General features: G+C 44.6%; 1 protein-coding gene across 1 annotated transcript in view; it reads right to left on the reverse strand.

The window, feature by feature from the left end:
- Positions 1 to 900: 900 nt before the first annotated feature.
- The window catches only part of RBP1 (retinol binding protein 1), an 80,892-nt gene continuing 60,164 nt past the window's right edge, over positions 901 to 21,628 (reverse strand). The window contains exon 4 of the mRNA XM_073581315.1: positions 901 to 1,128. Within this exon, the coding sequence (XP_073437416.1) occupies positions 1,072 to 1,128 (57 nt within the window). The 3' untranslated portion in view covers positions 901 to 1,071. The remainder of the gene's footprint in view (positions 1,129 to 21,628) is intronic.

Consider the following 21,628-nt stretch of genomic DNA (forward strand, 5'->3'; position numbering starts at 1 on the left):
GTTTGCAAAAAAGAAGGCCAAGAGGAGACATAATAGCTGTCTACAAATATCTGAAGAATGGAATGAAATGGAAAGGGAGAAAATACAGATTAAATATTAGAAAAAACTTGTGGACAGTGAGGATGATCAATGAGTGGAACAGGCTGTCATGACAGGTGGCGAGTTCTCCTACAATGGAAGTCTTCAAACAGATAATGGACAGACATCTGTCTGAGATGGTTTAGTGAATCCTTCATTGACCAGGGGGTTGGACACGATGACCCTGTAGGTTTATTCTAACTAACATTCTATGATTCTGTTTTTAAACTGTAAAGTGATGCTTAGAAGTAGACATATTGTATGTGTTGAAGTCATTTGTTTCAGTGGTGTTACTATGGGCACAAATTTTTAAGCATTTTTGTTTTTACATTGAATAACAAATGGATATTAATATAACCCACAGCGAGTCAGCGAGTCACAGTAACTGAACAGAAAAGCACAGTAGACGGCAATGAGTTCAAAAGATCTATTTTTTTCTTAAAGTGTCTGTCTAGAAAGACACAAATGTGATCTGCTATGTTTCTGTGCCCATCTGAATAAAGAGACACTTTTGAAAAGTAAAAACACAGAGGTCATTTGAACACTGTTCATATAATTGCAGAGGATTCATCTGAATTCAGTTTTTAGGGGAGTTAGAGCTGAACCGACAAAAACACTACTATGTGAATAGGGCCTTAGGAATAAATGTTTCTACGGTTGTTATTAACTTCCCTTGTCATAGGTGCTGTAGAGACGTAATTGCATTGTGAGAGTGCAGTAGACAAAAGCTATACAGCTTTTGAACAGTTCTAATGGCAGCAAGTTATTTTTCAACTTTTCTATATATGTAGATGACGAGTCAATTTAATTACTGACACAATATAAAGTCAGGCTAAGGTTTTATTAAAGTACCTAACATCACATTGTAAAAGAAAAATCACAGAACATCCAAGCATAAAATAACTTGGCTAAAAGGACCAATATGCTGGGGGATGAGAAGGAGTTTTCTAAGGTTTTTCTAGGTTGCTGACTGTTTCTTTCTCAGAGTTGGCGTCACTGATGAACTTTTTTAAACACTTGTTTGCAGGCTATATCTCCAACATGCATTTCCTAGGAGAAAAAAACCAAACACATGGGTATAAGGATCATTCATGACGAGATAAAATTAATCAAAGGAAAACAATGAACAACCAATAAGTTGAATATGGAGGTGGTTACTCTTAAAAGGTACCTGTTCAAACTTCACACCTGTTCTGTTTGGAAGAGACTGTCAGTCTTTTGATATTTGTATTCATAGGCTCTGTGACCGAGCACTCCACCCATCAGCCTATGGCGGTTATAAATCACAGCAGGATCCTACTTACCCATATAAATGTAGGCTATCGGCCCAAGAGAGGAAACACATGTTAGGTTCCAAGCAAAGAAGATCGCCTTATCATGGCTGCTGGGCACACATGTATTTATGAGCTATTTTCATTATTTTCTAGAGCAGTAATGCAATTCCAATTTCATATTTTTATGCTATAGCATGGGAGCGTTTGGGGTTGATGAGAATTGAAACCTGGTATAATAATGAAATATTTATAGGATATTCCATCAATGTTTAATCCAGTGTTCACAAACCAATGACTGGAGTGCCATAGCTTCACTACTTTGGTGTGGTATGCCAGCATCGTAATGGTATCTTATTGCAGACTTTACAAGTGTCTCCAGATGCAAACGCAAAATAATCAATTACATTTAGTGACTTACAGGTGATGGTTTCTCTCACTGGAATGGTTTTCTTTCCTTTTTCTCTGTTTGGCCCAGACTACCATGACAACTTCTTCCACCTATATCTTATATCTGCACAGGTTGGTCCCCAGATGTCTTTAGATCATCACCCTCTAGACTACCCCTGTAACTGACACACATTGTACCCATGAATAGGATTCTGCAACACACTGTGCCTTGAACAGAGAGCTACTCACAGTGCCGCTTGTAATAAATAATACCATATTACCTGCTACTGTGACCTCCACTTCACCTTTGAGGTAAAAATGGCCTCTGTGCTTGTGCTCCTGAAATAAATAGTAATTTTCACTGTGTTTCTTTTCAATTTTCATCTGTCCTAATTCCCATGCTGCTGCAATGAACTGGCCTTGTCTTGCCAGCCACGGTTACTGCGGAATGACGCAGGTGGTGTGCCATAGTGGAGGAAACACTAACAAGGTATGAACTTAATACTAAAAGCAAACAGCATTAATCAATAGCCTCATCACATGGTCAAATCTTTAACCAGTTCCTGACCAGGCAAATTTTCTGTGTTTGTTTTTGTTCTGCACAGTGCACAAATTAAATTTTATTATTCACTTCTTCCCCCTCCTATGATCACGTCTCGGACATAAACTCATGTCTCCATGTTCACAGGCTGTTGCTCTCTCTAGGAGCCATAGCCCACATTTATATAGATAGGAAAATTTTGTAACCACCTCTATTGCAGGCATTAAACCCAGAAGCAATTTATACATATCCATAGAGATACATTATGTAAAACAATGTACTTCTATGGTCCCTGTATACTCAAGTAAAAAATATGTATTTGTGTACCTATAAAAGTAGTAAAAATAATAAGCAATTGCAAAAATGTCTTTTTTTGTTATTTGATTCTCTTTTGTTATAAAACCCACAATCTTAACATTACAGGCAGGAAGGAGTTTAAGCTGCTGAGCCATAAGCTCTGAAAATGGAAAAGGAAGAATTTTGTGTACTTGATACTGATAAAATTGTACATGGCAGGGTATGTCTATGTATTTTGATTAAAGAGAATAAATGAGATTTTTTTTCATTCCATAAAATTACTAAAAATAAAAAAACACTTGATAATGAAAAACACCTAGGTTACTTACCGGTAGCCGTTTTTTCCAGAACCCATGACAGCAAACCTAAGAGAGAAGGATCCGCCCAGCCAGGACAGGAAGCCTAATGAAATAAAAGGGCAGTACTTCTCCCCCAATTCAGTTGGGTTACAGAGCGCGAGAGGACCTCTGGTTAATTTACACAAATAACCAACACCACGTTATATAAACAAAAGACACCCAAACTATAGTGCACACCCAAAAGGTGAAAGGAGGGGAATATACGGGTGCTATCATGGGTTCCGGAAAAAACGGCTACTGGTAAATAACCTTGGTGTTTACCCTTCACCCATGACAGCACACCTGAGAGATTTTTAGAGAAATGAAACATCTTAGGGAGGGATGACCGCTTGCAGCACCTGTCTATCAAAGGCTAAGTCAGCAGATGACAAATTTAGTCTGTAGTGCTTAAAGAAGGTAGATGGTGAGGACTAGATAGCAGCCTTACAGATCTGATCAATCTATACCTCCCCCTTTTCTAACCAGGAGGTAGCCATGGCTCTGGTGAAGTGAGCATTGATGCCTTCAGGAACTGGAGCGCCACTCGCAGAGTAAGGGTCCCGTCACACTAAACGATGCACCAGCGATACCGGCAACGATACGACCTGGTCAGGATCGCTGGTGCGTCGCTACATGATCGTTGGTGAGCTGTCAAACAGGCAGACTCACCAGTGATCAGGACCAGCGAGGAGACTGGTATACAGGATAAATATCGGGTAACTAAGCGCATGTCGCTTAGTTACCCGCTGTGTACCTTGGATACCAGCGTGCTCGCGTATCCAAGGTAAATATCGGGTAGCTGGTATACAAGGTACACAGCGGGTAACTAAGGGACGCGCGCACTTAGTTACCCGATATTTACCTTGGGTACCAGCTCCCAGTGTCTGCTTACAGCGCTGGGAGCTCGCTAATCGTTGGTCTCCCGCTGCCACGCGTGATGCGTGCTGGCCAGCGGGAGATCAATGATTAAAAAATGGCCCAGGACATTCCTGCACGATCAGCGATACCCGGCAGGGGAGCCGGTCGCTGATGATGTGTGCCACACACAGCGAAATCGCTGGTGAGATTGCTGTTGCGTCACAAAATCGACGATCTCGCTATGTGTGACGGGGCCTTAAGATAAACTAATGGCCTCCCTAATCCATCTGGCAATGGTATTTTTAGACACCCCATACCCCCTTCCTGCTACCCTGGCAGGCTATGAATAGGAACTGATCCTTTCCACTGACTGATCATGGACATTTATTCTAACATGGACCTCCTCACGTCTAAGGTACAGAAAGGATGGTAATGGTAATGTGATCTTCTGGCTCCTATGGAATTTAAGAACTACCTTGCGGAGATATGCTGGGATCAGCCTTAGAACAATCCTGTCATCATACATCTGTGTGTAGGGGGGATATATAGACAGGGCTGATTGTTAGGGCCACTAGCAACACCGTTTTAAGCTTGAGAAATTTTGCAGATAACTACCGTAAGGGCTCCCTAGTTAGCGCCTCTAAAACTAGGTTCAGGTCCCATGGAAGACTTTTTGGAACTATAACCAGTCTTGATCTTATAAATCAGGACATCCGTCTATTTGGAGGTTGCAGTTATACAAGGCACCCAAGACCGACACCTGTACCTTGAGAGTATTAGTTGCTAACCCTAGTTGCAATCCTGACAGCAGAAATTCTAGAATAGCTCCTACCGGAGCTTCATCCCCCAAGGACTGCCCTAAAATCTCCAGGAATCTTTTCCATATTCTACCATAGATCCTTGATGTAATCGGCTGCCTACTTTTCAACAGGGAACCCCTGCCGACTCAGTAATGCCCTCTCAAAATTCATGCTGCCAGATGGAAGCCCTTCACTTGAGTGGCACTCTGGTCCCTGAGTAAGAAGGTCCGGGATCTCTGGTAGAATCCATGGATCGGAAACTGACATCAACCTTAGAAGGGAGAACCACGGTCTCTTTGGCCAAAATGGAGCAATGAGAATCACCTTCTCTTGATCCTCCTTGATCTTCCTCACGACCGCTGGAATCATCGCTATCGGGGGAAATACATAGGACATGCTGAACTTCCAAGGTATCTGAAGGGAATCTACTGCGAATGGATTGTCCTTTGGGTTTAATGAACAGAAGTTCCTCACTTTCCTGTTGTATAAACTGGCAAACAGATCATCTGCGGCCTCCTCCATGCCAGCACTATTTGCTGGAAATTTTGAGGCTTTAGAGACCATTCTCCCTGTATCAATTTCTTGCATCAGGAAGTCTGCTTTTGTGTTTTCTTTTCCCCTTATGTGAAGTGCCATAAGGGATAGCAGGTGTTGCTCCGCTAGCTGGAGTAGGATGTTTGCTGCCTCCATAAAGGTATGGGACCTCGTTCCCCCCTTGTGGTTAATATAAGCCATGACTGCACGATTGTCCGACATGACTCGGGCATGGCGACCCCGAAGGAAGGGGAAGAAAGTGTCTCAAGGCTTTTTCCACAACCCACAGCTCTTTCAAGTTCGAACCCTGATCTCTTTCCAGAGGAGACCAGGTCCCCTGCACTGAGTAGGACCTCAGATGTGCCCCCCATTTGGTATTGCTTGCATCTGTCATGATAATATTCTTCATTGGCCTTTACAACTGGACCCGATACCAAATGCTCTCTTACTGTCCACCAGGACAGAGAGTCTCTTACTGCCAAAGAAACATGTAATTTTCCCTCTAAATGCCCTTTTAACGACCTTTATGCTGACAGGACTTTCCTCTGTAGCTGCCTCAGGTGAAATTGGGCCCATCTTACTGCCGGTATACAAGATGCTAGGGATCCCAGCAAGGATATAACTTTTTTACATTGGCTGATGTATTGTGGACAGTGCTAGGGCCATTATGTTGGCTATTTTGTCCTCTGGCAGGAGACAGATCTGGCGCTCGGAGTTCAGAACTAACCCCAGGAAGGATTGTATCCTTTCTGGTCTTAGCCTTGATTTGAGGGTATTTACCATCCAGCCTAGCTCCTCTAGGACCACCCTCACCTGTTCTGCACAGTGATCTTCAGACTTCCCAACTATAAGGAAGTCATCCAGGTACGAGATGATAACCATGTCCCGAGAACGAAAGTAGGACATCTCCTCCGATATTACTTCGGTAAATACTCTCGGAGACACTGACAGACCGAATGGAAGGGCTGTATACTTGTAATGCCTTGGACATATACACTGTTTTCCAAATTATTATGCAAAAAATATTTCCTCATATTTTCTCTAAATTACCTATATGAATTGCAGTCAGTTATTTTCCAGTCATTTAATATTCTAGTATAATTGCAATGTTTTTGAACAAACTGCTTATGAAAACAGTATATTTTTAAAAATAAGAAACACTCAAAATGCATGTTCCAAATTATTATGCACAGCAGAGTTTTCAACCTTTTTATTTTGAACAAAAAAAATGGTCAATTGTGAAATTATCAGCATTATCAGCTTATTCCAAAATGAAATCAAACAGTTTTCAAGTCAAAACTTTATTCTAGGTGATGTCACATTTGCACATAGGACCCCTTGTTCGAAATAAGCTTCTGAACTCTCTCGTCCATTGAATTTGTCAGTTTTTGGATGGTTTGTGCTTCAGTTGTTTTGCATGTGGACAGAATACCCTCCCAGAGCTGTTGCTTAGATGTGAACTGCCTCCCACCATCATAGACACTCCTTTTGATGATGCTCCAGAGGTTCTCAATGGAGTTGAGGTCAGGGGAAGATGGTGGCCACACCATAAGTTTGTCCTCTTTTATGCCCATAGCAGCCAGAGATGCAGATGTGTTATTTGCAGCATGAGACGGTGCATTATCATGCATGAAAATGATCTTGCTGTGGAAAGCACGGTTCTTCCTCTTGAACCATGGCAGGAAGTGCTGTTTTAGAAACTCTACAGATTATGGAGTTCATCTTTACCCCTTCAGGGATCCTAAAGGGGCCGACAATCTCTCTTCCCATGATTCCAGCCCAAAACATTACTCCACCTCCTCCTTGTTGGCGCCTTAGCCGTGTTTTCATGGGGTGTCCATCAACCAGCCATCCTCCACTCCATCCATCTGGACCATCGAGCGTTGCACAGCACTCAATGGTGAACAAAACAGTTTGGAAGTCAGTCTTCATGTATCGTTTGGCCCACTGGAGCAGTTTCTGCTTGTGTGCAGTGGATAGAGGTGGTCGACAGGATGGCTTACGCACAGCTGCAAACCTTTGAAGGACCCTGCATCTTGTTGTTTGGGGGACGTTGGAGGCACCAGCAGCTTCAAAAACTTGTCTGCTGCTATGACAAGGCATTTTTGCAGCTGCTCTTTTAACCTGACGCAATTGCCTGTTGGAAAGAGTCCTCAATTTTTCCTTATCAGCACGCACACGTGTGTGCTGGGAATCAGCTACATACTTCTTGATTGTGCGATGATCACGATGAAGTGTCTTGGCAATGTTGATTGTAGTCATGCCTTCACCTAAATACTCCACAATTTGTTGCTTCTCAGCAGCCGACACATCCTTTCTCTTTCCCAATTTGGCAAAAAATGTAGGCTGCTTAATAATGTGGAACAGCCTTCTTAAGTAGTCTTGCCTTTATTTGGACACACCTGCCAAACTAATTAGCACAGGTATCTGCAATTGCTTTCAGTGATATAAAGAGCCCTGACACACATCACCATCAATGAGTTTAAATGACAAACCAAAAAATTCTAACCTTATCACTCCTAAACTCTTTTTGCATCATAATTTGGAACACAGTTTATATATATGTCCTTGGACATACAGAGCCACCCTCAGGAATTTCTGATGGTCCCAGCAGATTGGGATATGGCAATAGGCATCCTTTAAGTTGATGACCACCATGAAACAATCCTGGAACAATAACTTTATAGCTGTGTTCACTGACTCCACCTTGAAGGAATAATTCACAATTTATTGGTTGACGTTTCTCAGGTGGACAATTGTTCTTAGAGAACAATCCGGCTTCTCTATCAAAAATAGGCGGGAATAAAAACCCCTTTCTATCTCTTCCACCAGGACTTTGTGCAGAACTCATTTTTGTAACAGTCACAAGATCTCCGTCTACAGGGCCAGCTGTTCTGGTGATTTCCTGTGGGGTATTAATATAAATGTATGGCGAGGTGGATGCAAGAAGTCTATCTTCAGAACCTCAAGGATCACCTGTCAAATAGCCACTTTAGGCGCCCCCTGGTTAGATTGAGGACTGGTCATGACAAGAGGGGGACTTTTCCCTGTGGGGGTTGTACAATTTGTTTTTTAACTATCTCCAACCAAGTCGCCTCTTTGCTTCATTTGCCCACACAGCTACAGTAGAAGGCGTACTTCAATTGCCGTTCTCGGAATCTGGTTTACGCACTGGTCTGTGGATGTAAGAAAATTTATGTTGGGCAGACGACGCAGGAATTACGGCGTAGAACCCAACAGCATCTATCGAATATATCAACTGCCCTATTGGATAAGTCCAAAGGTAAACCCATTTCATCAGTGGCGGCACATTTTTTGGACCACCATGGGGGTTCCGTGGACTCTTTGCGAGTCATGGGCCTGGAGGGAGTCCATATTAATATTAGGGGGGTAATGCCACTGAGATGGATTTTCCAATTGGGTAGCCTCTATCCTGCCGGCCTTAATGAAGAGCTGTTAGACTGGCTTTTACAGGAAATCCTAATTTTGGGATTCTCTTGTTGGACCAGTTTGCAGCAGCACTGATTATCTTTCCTCTGTTTTTCTTGCAGATTTATTTCATCTAGCCCCTCCAGGCCTTTATGATGGGAGAGTATGGAGTCCCATGGCCTTTTTAATTTCAACAGCTTGAAGAACTATGATAACAATTTATTGGCCTTGTGTCTTGCTTTATATTGGTTTCTTTTATAAACACTAAGCATTTTGTTTGTGGGTACTATAATGTTCATCACGCATGGAGCCATCCTTACTCTTTGGGTTTAGATACATTCTCTTTAAGGGGTATAATATAGTGTGGGTATGCTGCTGGTATATGGTTTACACCCTGTACTATTTTGGTCTAAAGGTACTGTCACACTTAGCGATGCACCAGCGATATGACGCGGTCAGGATCGCTGGTACATCGCTAAGTGGTCGCTAGTGAGCTGCCACACAGGCAGATCTCACCAGCGACATCGCAGGGGTCGGGGGTCGCTACTTACCTGTCAGACGAGGCGATACTGACGTCCTCCCGCCCGCATCCACGCGTCGCTCGTCACAGCAGGAAGCCCAGCAGGAAGCTAACGACGAGAAACGGTCCAGGACGTTCTCGCGTGATCAGCGATAACCAGCGGTCGGAGGTAAGTATCAGACACAGCGATATCGCTATAACGTCACAAATACCAGTGACGTTATAGCGATATTGCTAGCGATATCGCTTAGTGTGACAGGCCCTTAACCCTGAGTAAATAGTGGACAGACATTGTTCTCATTCATGAATACTTCCTTACTGTTGTTTTTGACCAAGATTGTTATTTGAGAGGCAACTATACCTTACTGGACCCCCTTGTGTGTACATTTGGGTGTCCTTTCTTGATTTGAGCTAGAGTAACATACATCAATCATGTTGGTTCACCAATGGTACCTAAAATAATGACACTGTACGCACTTGTGCGTTTTCTTTGTGCTACAGACTGTTATAATGTACTCTACTATAGGGAATTATGCGCATTTGCTAGAGCTCCTATGTGGAGGCTTTCCAGGTTGAATTAAACCTTTATTGTGCACTTAATTATGACATCATGTTCAAAGATATATATATTGGTTTGCCATACTGACACTAATATTGTAAATGTATCTCCTTGGAATTATCCTGTTTTGTAGACTCCTTTGTGGGTCATTTTATTTGCGCAAATATTTCTATATACCTTATTGCACTCAAGTGCTCTATGTTTGTGTGAGCTGCTTTACTAGCTACTCTGTTTGCGCAATTACCTATGTGTACTATATTGCACCTTTAACAGTGGCATTGTACACACCTATGCGTTTTCTTTGTGCTATAAATTGTTACAATATGCTCTGTATTATAGGGAACTTTAAGCACCTGCTAGGGCTCCTATATGGAGGCTCTCCAGGATGAACTATACCTCTATTATGCACTTAATTATGTCATCATGTCTGAGGACGCATATATTGGTTCGTCATACGGATATTAACATTGTGAATATCTTTTTTCCTTGGAATTATCCCGCTTTGTAGACTCCTTTGCAGGTTATTCTGTCTGCGCAAATATATGCATTTTCTACTACATTCATAATAGTGGCATTGTACACATCTATGCGTTTTTCTTGTGCTATAAATTGTTAAAATATGCTCTGTACTATAGGGATTTAGGCACACTTGTTAGGGCTCCTATGTGGAGGCTTTCCAGGATGAACTATACCTTTATCATGTATTTAATTATGGTATTATGTTTGAAGATATACATACTGGTTTACTATATGGATACCAACATTGTGTAGCTTTCTCCTTGAATTTATTCGACTCTGCAGTTTGCTTTATAGGTTATTTTGTTTGCACAAATATATTTGTATATCGTATTGTGCATAAGTGCTCTAGTTTTGCGCAAGCTGTTCTACTAGTTACTCTGATTGCGCAATTACTCATGTTTATTCTACTGCGCAAGCGCCTTATACATAGTATCTATGCAGGCATTCTAGCCCTCACGGGTTTATGCAGGCGTCCTGTCTGACACGCTGTCTGCGCAGGCGCCTTGGATACTTTGACCTCCTCTGAGTGAGCGCTTTCTGGTAGCTCACCGTGCGCCATGTTCATATAGGCGTCCTGTCTGATGTGCTGTTTGCGCAGGCGCTCTGGATACTCTGACCTCCTCGGACTGAGCGCTTCCGGGTAGCTCACCATGCGCCATTATGCCGCCCCACACCGCTTTCCTGCTAACAGCCACCAGCTGGTAATAATTTCCCGGTAATGTTTTTAGCATAAATAAATCGGGGTACACAGAACCTGATACACTCACCTTGAGCAAGACACCTTGTGTGTCGGAACGCGTGGGTTCTTCCATGCCACTTGTCTGCTTGCCTGCCTGACTGCTGCACATGGGTGACGGGGCGACTATGACCTGACATTTACTGGACTGAGCTGCGGTGATGTATTATCCTGATGATTGTCTGCAAACTCAGGACTGCTTTGTATGCCATGTGCTTTAGGATTCTATCTGAGCATGTATAAGTCACCATTTGTTTAGGTCCAGGACTATCAATTTTTGGTTGTTTATTTTTTGCTCTATTTGTCTAAAATCTATATATAGTCTCTCTTATACCAGGGGACCTATCCTAGCAGCATACTAGAATTATGTATATATTTACATGTTATTTATTCATTTGTTAAAGCAGACAGTGGTTATACCAGTATATTGTGGGGACTACGCTTGTGCTAGTCCCTAGTTATGTTTTTAAGTGTTTTTACTGTGTGCAGTGTCTCATGGTTTTGTGTACAATAAAGTTTATATTTTTTTTTCATATTTATTGGTATTGAGTGTGGTGATCCTAAAATAGTTTCTTGCATCGCTTTCTCTACTTATAGTAAAAAAAAATTTGTATGCAATTTAGTTATCCCTGTGGGGTTTATTTCCCCTATTATTTAATGATGGTGCCCGCTTAATCACCTTGTGTGTGTGGGGTATTAATATAAATGTATGGCGAGGTGGATGCAAGAAGTCTATCTTCAAACTGTCCTTGATGACACTCAAGTGACTGGGGGACATATTCACCCAGGCAGGGAGAAACAGGGAGAGCCTCCCCCCCACCTCTGACCTGATGTCATTGGGTGGGCTTTTTTGAAGATATAGAGGGCCCTCTGAACATTTATTGAGATCCCTTCCTATCTTTGAAGCCCAGCTTTCTTTCTTTCTCCCGGAGGACATCCCCTATTAAACTTCCTCCTCCGAAAAGATGGCTTCCTAGCTTCCACCGAGAAATGGGGGAACCACTTCTTTTTATCACCTGCCTTCTCTAAGATATTCTCCAGCTTTTGCCCGAAGAGAAACTGGCAGTCAGATGGGAGGAGCAGAGTCTATTTTTTGAAGTCAGGTCTCTCTCCGTCTTCAGGGAATGTTTCACCTTCGCCCTGATTATGGCTCGAAGGCTCATGGTGAAGTCGGGGGGGGGGGGGGGTTTCCTCAGATATCGTATTTTGTATGCAGTCTGAGCAGAGATCTTTCTGCCAATGGACTGCCAGCGGGATTTTACAGAGGGCACACTCCTTATTCTTCCTTTTAGCACTAGCCTTCCTAGGACCCTAATGATTTAAGCAGAAAATGGCCCATATTGACAACAAAGGTGACATTCTCGTAGATCACTCACCAAACGTTGTCAAATCAAGGCTATCAAATTCGGAGGTTGATCAGGGGTACGTACAATGTCCCTCCTGGATAGTGAGGTGTTCCGTGATCTCTAGTCGGGATGGCTGCCACTCCTGCCACTTGAGCGGCTGCTCCTTGTGCGCCCGAGCTGGTGACCAGGCACAAACACTGGTAATGGCTGCTGCTGAAAAGGCTGCTGCTGTCCACTGTGCGACACTCCAAAAAAATGCCACCCCACACCATTACTGATCCACTGCCAAACCGGTCATGCTGAAGGATGTTGCAAGCAGCAGATCGCTCTACACGGCATCTCCAGACTCTGTTACGTCTGTCACATGTGCTCAGTGTGGACCTGCTTTCATCTGTGAAGAGCACAGGGTGCCAGGGGCGAATTTGCCAATCCTGGTGTTCTGTGGCAGATGCCAAGCGTCCTGTACGGTGTTGGGCTGTGAGCACAACCCCCATCTGTAGACATTGGGCACTCAGACCATCCTCATGGAGTCGGTTTCTAACTGTTTGTACAGATACATGCACATTTGTGGCCTGCTGGAGATCATTTTGCAGGGCTCTGGCAGTGCTCCTCCTGTTCCTCCTTGCACAAAGGCTGAGGTAGCGGTCATGCTCCTGGGCCCCCTCCACGTCTCCTGGTGTACTGGCCTGTCTCCTGGTAGCGCCTCCAGCCTCTGGATACTACGCTGACAGTCACAGCAAACCTTGCCACAGCTCGCATTGATGTGCCATCCTGGATGAGCTGCACTACCTGAGCCACTTGTGTGGGTTGTAGAGTCCATCTCATGCTACCATGAGTGTGAAAGCACAACCAACATTCAAAAGTGACCAAAACATCAGCCAGAAAGCATTGGTACTGAGATGTGGTCTGTGGTGCCCACGTGCAGAACCACTTCTTTATTGTGTGTGTCTTGATAATTGCCAATAATTTCCATCTGTTGTCTCTTCCATTTGCACAACAGCAGGTGAAATTTATTGTCAATCAGTTTTGCTTCCTAAGTGGACAGTTTGATTTCACAGAAGTTTGATTTACTTGGAGTTATATTCTGTTGTTTAAGTGTTCCCTTTATTTTTTTTTTGAGCAGTGTGTATAGAACCTGACATGATAAGAGACATGGTTTACATACAGTAAACCATTGCATATCTGTTAGATTTATATAATGTCCCTCAGTAATAATGTTATTAGTGTGTGTGTGTGTGTGTGTGTGTGTGTGTGTGTGTGTGTGTGTGTGTGTGTAAAATATTGGAGCTGTAGGTGTAAAATTAAAGAATTAAATCACGGAAAAAACTGGCATGGGCTCCCACGCAATTTTCTCCACCAGTGAGGGAAAGCCAGTGACTGAGGGCAGATATTAATAACCTAGAGAGGGACTATGTTTATTGCCCACCCAGCTAAAAACATCTGCCCCCAGCCACCCCAGAAAAGGCGCATCTGTAAGATACGCCAATTCCGGCACTCAGCCTCCCTCTTCCCATTGCCCTGTTGCGGGTGGCATAAGGGGTAATAAGGGGTTGATGTCACCTTGCTATTGTAAGGTGACATTAAGCCTGGTTAATAATTGAGAGGTGTCAGTAAGACACCTATCCATTATTAATTCAATTGTATGAAACGGTTACAAAAAACACACATTAAGAATAAGGACTTTTAATGAAATAATTAAACACACGTTTTTGCCATCTTTATTAAACTCCCCATCCAATCAAAGCCCTTGTTCTCCTGTAAAAAACCAAGAATAAAAAAGCAACAATATCCCATACTTATCCGCCGTACAGTCAAGTCCCACTCTGCAATCCATCTCAAGGGGTTAAATTGTTTACAACTGGGAGCAGTGCTAATGCTACCGCCACGGCTGTAACCCACTGTGTAATGAATGAAAAGCTGCCTGCGTAGCCTCCCTGCCTGACTGGACATGAACTCAGTAGCGTGGGAATGTTTCTGAACATTTTCAAACGCTGTTTAGTTCATATACATACACTATGTGTATACATGTATTTTCTCTATTCTATTTTAACCTGTCAGTGTGATTTTTACAGTATAGTGCACTGAATTGCCGGCTTTTCTAAAGGACACTGGTGCGTATTTCTCGCAAGTCACATGCATGGTCCGTGTGTAATCCGTTTTTTTCTCGCACCCATAGACTTGCATTGGCGAGTCTTGGCCGTAATAAGGTGCAAATCGCAGCATGCTGCGATTTCTCTCACACGTATAATACGGGTGAGAAAAAATGGACGATGGGAACTGCCCCACAGATTAACATTTGTCCGAGTGCTATGCGATTTTTTTTTTTCACATAGTACTAGTTCATATTGTACAGTAGTGTGACTCCGGCCTAAGAGGGATCAACTGCGCTTCTCGCCTCCTCCGGTGTCCAACCAATGCCCCTCCCCCTCCACCTGCCCCGGCAGGATGTGCCAAGTATCCACGTGTCCCGGACGACTTTTTCACCCTGGACGCTGCCATCTTGGCCCCGGCGCACAGCCACTGCAGGCACGCCCATTCCTAGCATGCCTTGCACGAGACATCAGCCACACGTGCCCCCAGAAGCCGGGCTCAATACGGAGTGATGGTCAGAAGACAGAGGAGGGAGGTGGTCAGAAGGCACACGTACGTCGAGGCCCACCGGACCCGTGGATGGCGCCTCGAACACACGAAGGCCGGCATATAGGCACCCTGCCTGTTCTTCCATTGCCGAGATGGGAGTGGGTAAGTATGGAAAATAATAAATTCTTCAACCCGCCCGGGTCTCAGAACAAGGGTTCCCTTCAGAAAAGGAAACCCAACTGAAGCAGAGTAGAGGTAATGCCATTTTATTTCAGTAGGTTGCCTGCTCTGGCTGGGCGGATCCCTCTCTTAGGTGTGCTGTCATGAGTGAAGGGAAAATCATACTTTCATTTGGGTTTAATTAAATTTTGCATCATTTGCCTTTTACAGGCTCTTTGTTTTCTAGCACATTCAATTTTAATGTGGTCTGTGGCCATAAATCAGAAATAGATTAAAGAAAAAAAAAGTTATAAACTTTCCTGATAGATGTCAGCACAAGCTCACTGACTGATTCTCAGGTAGAGGTCGGCCACTGTCTCTTGTTAGTGCAGCTTTCCTCATGGATTCATTCCCAGCTCTGGACCATCACTTCCGTCCAGCGGATTCATAAGCTGCATGTCTGATGTGTTGGTGTCAGTCAGCTTACATTATTTCTTTTAGCTATCGTGACCCTAATCACTGCTCCCTCCACATCGTATATGTATGCTAGTAGGAACAATAGTGTAGTTTTATATCCTGTCTAAATTATGCTGCATTTTTTCTACATTATAGATTTCCGTAATATTAAAAGGTGTCCGCCATTAATTTTTTTTTCACTAAATCTGTGCATATGGGTCGCCCTCCCAGGGCTGTGGGGTACTCAGTACCGGGCCGGTGTCAGGGGGGATGTGTCACAGCGGCGGTGACTCAGTCCATGGCCCTGGGCGCCCAAGTAATGGTGGAATGTAATGTAGTTTAAGTGGAATGAAATAGTTTGTGACGCCACCTGTGGTGCTCGGCAAGGGAGGTGTTAAGCCGACGCTGCAGACAGATCCTCTGGGACAGATGGTAGGATGCAGCAGTGATGGTATAGCCCTCCACAGGCAGGGCTGATGTCCCAGGGCAGTGTAGTTGTAATGGTTGTGGAAAGGCGCAGGCAGTGTAAAAGATGGTACCCAGATGTAGCGGTGCTGAATGGGTTGGCGCGAGAATGAATGGAGGACACCGAGGCTGGCAGGTCCAAAGCTTTACTCACAGTCTGTGGTACACAAGATTGCCTGCCTCCGGGCCGTGTCCTCCGGGTCAGAGACTCAGCCAACCTCCAGGCCAGATGGAAAGCTCCTTTCCAACACTCTGCCAACATGTACCTTTCCTGAACGACTCCTCTATTGCGCCTTAAGGTGTGAAGAGCTCCAGTACCATGGTGCTCTGGAGTTCCTCCTGTCAGATGTTCCTCACAATTCTACTCGTATGGCAGACAGCTGTAGCCTCTCTCGGGGACTCCCTTCTCCGGAGTCCTGGCTCTCTATTCAATTGCTGTTGTGCCCCAAGTCTTAGTTGGGAGTAGTGCATTTACAGCCAACTACTCCACCGGTGTCTGCTGCAGAAGCATAAGTGTCCATACAACCTCGGGGACCAGGCCCCGGCCTTGCACTGAAAACCTATAGGCAGGGTTCCTCTTCCAACCCACGTCTCCTCTATGTTCTCCTACTCCTTCGTTCCGTACTGATCCTTCTCTCTCTTATGGAAGCTTAGGTTGCAGTTTACGTCTTTCTCCTTCTGTTCCTTTCCCGTGCCAGCTGGCTCAGATCACTGAGGCAGCTGCAGCACTCCTTCCTCCATCCCTTCTTCCAGGGATCCCCACTTCTCCCGAGTGGCTTCCTTCCTCACTGACCTTCTGTCAGACTGAACCCCCTAATCCTACACTTTCCCACTCTTTTATATATCTCAACTCCACCCACCTCATCCAGTGTTCCATACAGGGAACCACCAGAGGTGCTCTGCTACTCTGTAAGCACTGAGCCGCAATGTGGTTGTGCAGAACTACCCTGTTGTGTGGGGTGCGAGTGTTGGAATGTGGAAAGGAGTTCCCACCTTACCTGGATGGTGGGGTACTACACCCTAGGAGAAGGTGCAGTACCCTCTGTGGTGACTGAGCCTCAGGGGCGCCACACATACGTGTATGTAATGTGAGTGTATTAATGTACTTGCCTAACCCCACCTTCTCCAGGATCCAACGCTCTTCTGCTCCTCTTCTCAGGGATGTCACCGCTCTTCAGACTCTTCTGGCCACACTGCGCTCTGCATGGCCTGAAGTGGCTTTTACAATGTAATTTTAAGGAACGTCATAAACTTACTTTGTAAAAGAGACTCCAGTTCACACAGAGCACACAGTGACCCAGAGAGTCTGCAGAGCAGTGACATCCCTGAGAAGAGGAGCAGAACAGCGATGGGTCCCGGAGAAGGTGATAGTAGGGGAAAAATACAAACATGCTATGTTACATAAACGTATACTCATGTTTAGGGGGCTTCTTTAATACAGTGCCTTTCATTGGGCTCCTATGTGAAATTTTCTGAAGCAACAGCAAACTTAACTTTGTTAGTGCGTGACCTTCTCATCGCCTAAGGGTGCTCTTCGCTTTCGTCAACATGAAGCACAGACGACTACCAGGATTTATTTTTAAATTTACTTTATGTTTTTTTTTATTTAAAAGAATCTTTCAACCAAAAGAAAAATTGAAAGACTTTAACCTGGGCTGACAAAAGAATGACTCATTCTACCACTTCTCCTGCTGAATGCTCCGGAAAATACACACTTATTTTTGCTGCAGGGATCTATTTGGTTTTGTTAAAGAATTCAAAAGACGAGGAAAACATGAAAGAAGATATCTTGGAATAGAAGCTGCATGTACGGAGCAGCAGAGAGATGGGGAGAATGGAGTCTTTGTGTTTAAAGCAAATTGGGTGAACATTGCTCATGTCCAATCAAAAGCTTTCATCTAGAGGGTTTAACTTTTGTAAAATGTGAAATAGAAGCCTTAATCATTCTCAAATGGATCATTTACTTCCATAATGTGATATAAATAGACCCAGGGCCGTATTTGGCCTTCATGCTGTTCTAGCCACTTTTCGTGGTCACGCCACTTACTGACGTCACACACCGAGTCTGTGCACACGACATGTATTTAAGGCAGATCTAATCTGTAAAACGCTTTAAAAAGCGCTAATTAACACTAAAAGAATGAACATCTGCACTTGCTGCATACAGGTTCAGTCTTTTAGGCTGTGTACCCACGTAAGCGTTTTTTTCGCGTTTAAGCGTTTTTACAGGAAAAAAACGCTTTAAAAATGCTTACAAGAAGCATCCCATTCATTTTAATGAATTCCGCACTTTGTGCATATTGATGCGTTTTTTTCCGCAAAAAAAGCATTGCGGTAAAAAACGCAGCATGCTCATTAATTTTGCGGAAAAAAACGCATTTCTAACTATATTTTAAGACACTGGGGATGTTCCGGAAAAACGCATAAAAATGCGCAAAAAACGCGTGGAAAAAAATGTGCGTTTTCTGGGAAGGAGTCCGGTTTTTAGTCAGCAATTTTCTGCATATGTGGGTACATAGCCTTAGGCTGCGTTCACACGTCGCATTTTTGCGGCGGTTTTTAACGCTCAATTTTGCCGCAAAAACGCAAAAAAACAGCACCCCATGCATTCCTATGGCATTCCGCAATGCTGTGCTAATGCTGCGGATTTTCCCGTGGCGGAATCGCATCGTGGAAAAATCCGCAGCATGCTCATTATTTTGCGGAATCGCGGCGATCCCGCACCCATAGGAATGCATTGTTCTGCTTACTTTCCGCATGTGGCTGTGCCCACCATGCGAAAAGTAAGCAGAACATTTGCAGATGGTACCCACGGTCCGGAGGAGAGGAAACTGTCCTCCGGAGTGTGGGTACCATATCCCTGTAAAAAAAAAAAGAATTAAAAACAAAAAAAAAATTGGGTTCCATTCACCTTCCGACGGCCGCCGATCTTCTTCGCGCCTCTCTTCATGCTCCCGGCATTTTCCGGTCACAGTAATCCCTAGCACAAATGACCGCGATGACGGCGCGGCCTCGCGAGGCTGCGACGTCATCGCAGTCATTCGCGCTAAGGATTTCTGGGACCGGAAGATGCCAGGAGCGTGGAGAGAGGCGAGAAGAAGTTCGGCGGCCGTCGGAAGGTGAGAATAACAATTTTTTTTATTATTTTTTACATACTTTTACTACTGATGCTGCATAGGCGGCCTCAATAGTAAAAAGTTGGTCACACTCATCAAACACTATGTTTGATGAGTGTGACCAACCTGTCAATCAGTTTTCCAAGCGATGCTACAGATCGCTTGGAAAACGCTAGCATTCTGCAAGCTAATTACGTTTGCAAAACGCTAGTTTTTCCGCAGGAAAATCGCGGGAATTTAAAATGCAATTTTCTCGCGGAATGGAATTCCGGAATTCTCGCGGTAACTTCTGCGGGAATTCCGCAACGTGTGAACTTAGCCTTAGGGTGTGTGCACACGCTGCAGATTCTGCTGCGGAATCAGCCCTGCGGATCCGCAGCAGTTTTAGCTGTGGTGTACAGTACCATTAAAATCAATGCAAATCAAAAACCGCAGTGCAGACATGGCAGGTGTCAAACCGCAGGGAAAAACCGCACACCAAGCCGCAGATAATCCGCAGATAAACCGCAGGTCTTTTGACCTGCGGATTTTGACAAATCCGTGCGGAGAATTCCGCAGGGCAATCCACAGCGTGTGCACACACCCTTAAGCGTTTATTTTTTTTAACACCTTCAGCCTTTCAAAGTCATCAAGAGATTAAATTAGGTGACCTAACCATTGCTACAGTGAGGAGAGGCCTAGTGATATAGAGACATGCTGTCTGCTCATTCACCCCTCCGCTTTACTGAAGGTGTTCAAAGGGAAGCCAAGAGCAGACAGGTAGCAGGCGTCAGAGCGAGCCTGCAGCCACATTGTGTGCACCCACACTGACACTTGGAGCGCACTGCTGCACTCATCCAGTGTCGCTGGTTTCACACTTGCGTTTTTTTTTAAATCAGGTTTTTCAGCCAAATCCTGATCCTTTCAGGATCCAGTTTTTGCCCATTCACTTTAATGGTGTCAGGCAGAATCCAGTTACTTCAGGTTGCTCCCTGACACCACTAAAGTGAATGGTCAAAGAACTGGATCCTGAAAGGATCAGGATTTGGCTGAAAAAGCTGATTTTGCCTGACTTGAAAGAAACTCAAGTGTGAATCCAGCCTCAGTGAGTAAGCGCAGACTTGCAAGCTGATTTTAGATAGCACTCACTTTTACTAACGGAGCGCTGACAATAAAGACAAGCTTTAGTATACAAATAGGAGAGTGCTGTGAAACACCCTCATTTGCATATTAAATAAAATAGATTTTACTTTATAGCGCCAATAAAAACTATTCTACAGGAATATGCCCCCTAATCTCCATTTTAAAGCATCAGCCTCCCCTAAATCCCCAGCCTGCATAGCACCAGACTCCCCTGTTCACCCATATACAGCAGCAGCTTCCCTTGTCACCAGCCTCCTCTCACCAGTATACAGTCCAGCCTCCCCTGTCACCAGCCTCCTCTAACCAGTATACAGCACAGCCTACCGTCACCAGCCTTCTCTCACCAGTATAGAACAGCCTCCCCTGTCACCAGCCTCCTCTAACCAGTATATAGAACAGCCTCCCCTGTCACCAGCCTCCTCTAACCAGTATACAGCACAGTCTCCAGTCACCAGCCTCCTATCACCACTATACAGCACAGCCTCCCATTACCATCTTCCTCTCACCAGTATATAGTAGCAGCCTCCTGTCACCAGCCTTCTGTCACCATTACACAGTTACAGCCTCCCCTGTCACCAGCATCCTCCCATCTTCAGCTCTATGAGCGCTCACCTGCTCCTGTGTACTCCTCCCATGTCATCTTCCTCCTCCTCTTGCTGTGACATTTCCAGTGAGAGATGATCTCATCCTCCTCACTGCACAGACACTGCAGCACCTCGGATGCAGGGACCTCTCTGACCCCGGAAGTTGTGGCGCCACTACTTCCTGGGTCAGTCAGTTCCCTGCATTGAGATGAATATGGAGGTGCGCTCCCCCCCTACTGACCCCGACACCCCCCCACCCTCCGAAAAGACAACAGATTTCCTGGATTGTCTAACTGAGGGGAGGGGAGGTTAAAAAAAAAAAAAATGTCTTCCCTTTCTTGGTGCCGCCCCCTGCAGCCCGGCGCTCTGGGCACGTGCCCTCCAGTGCCTAGTGGCAAATATGGCCCTGAATAGATGCAAAAATCATAGTTACTTACCGATAACGGTATTTCTCTGATCCCATGACGGCACCACGAAGAGAGGGTTCCGCCCTAAGGGACAGGAAACTTACAGATGAAAAAGGCGGTACCTCTCTCCCACATCAGTTGGTTTACAGAGCATTACAAAGAACTTTCAGCTGCAACTCAAATGGTTATAAAAATCCAAAATTAATCAAATTAAGCTTAATAGAGGCACCGTGTGGCTAAGTACTAAAGCTAACTAACTCACTCTAATGTGCACACCTGTGTGTGTGAAAGGGAGGGGATGTACGGGTGCCGTCATGGGATTAGAGAAATACCGTTATCGGTAAGTAACTACGATTTTCTCTTTCCCCCATGACGGCACCATGGAGAGAATTACAAAGATTGTACATCTAGGGAGTGACCACCGCCTCCAGAACCCTTTTCCCAAAGGTGAGATCTGAAGAGGAGGTTAAATCTAGACGGTAATGTTTGAAAAATGTAGAGGGTGAAGACCAAGTGGCCGCTC

This window comes from Dendrobates tinctorius, unplaced genomic scaffold (assembly GCF_039654945.1).
Source record: "Dendrobates tinctorius isolate UK_male_01 unplaced genomic scaffold, ASM3965494v1 ptg000069l, whole genome shotgun sequence".
NCBI classification, from domain to species: Eukaryota; Metazoa; Chordata; class Amphibia; order Anura; family Dendrobatidae; genus Dendrobates; species Dendrobates tinctorius.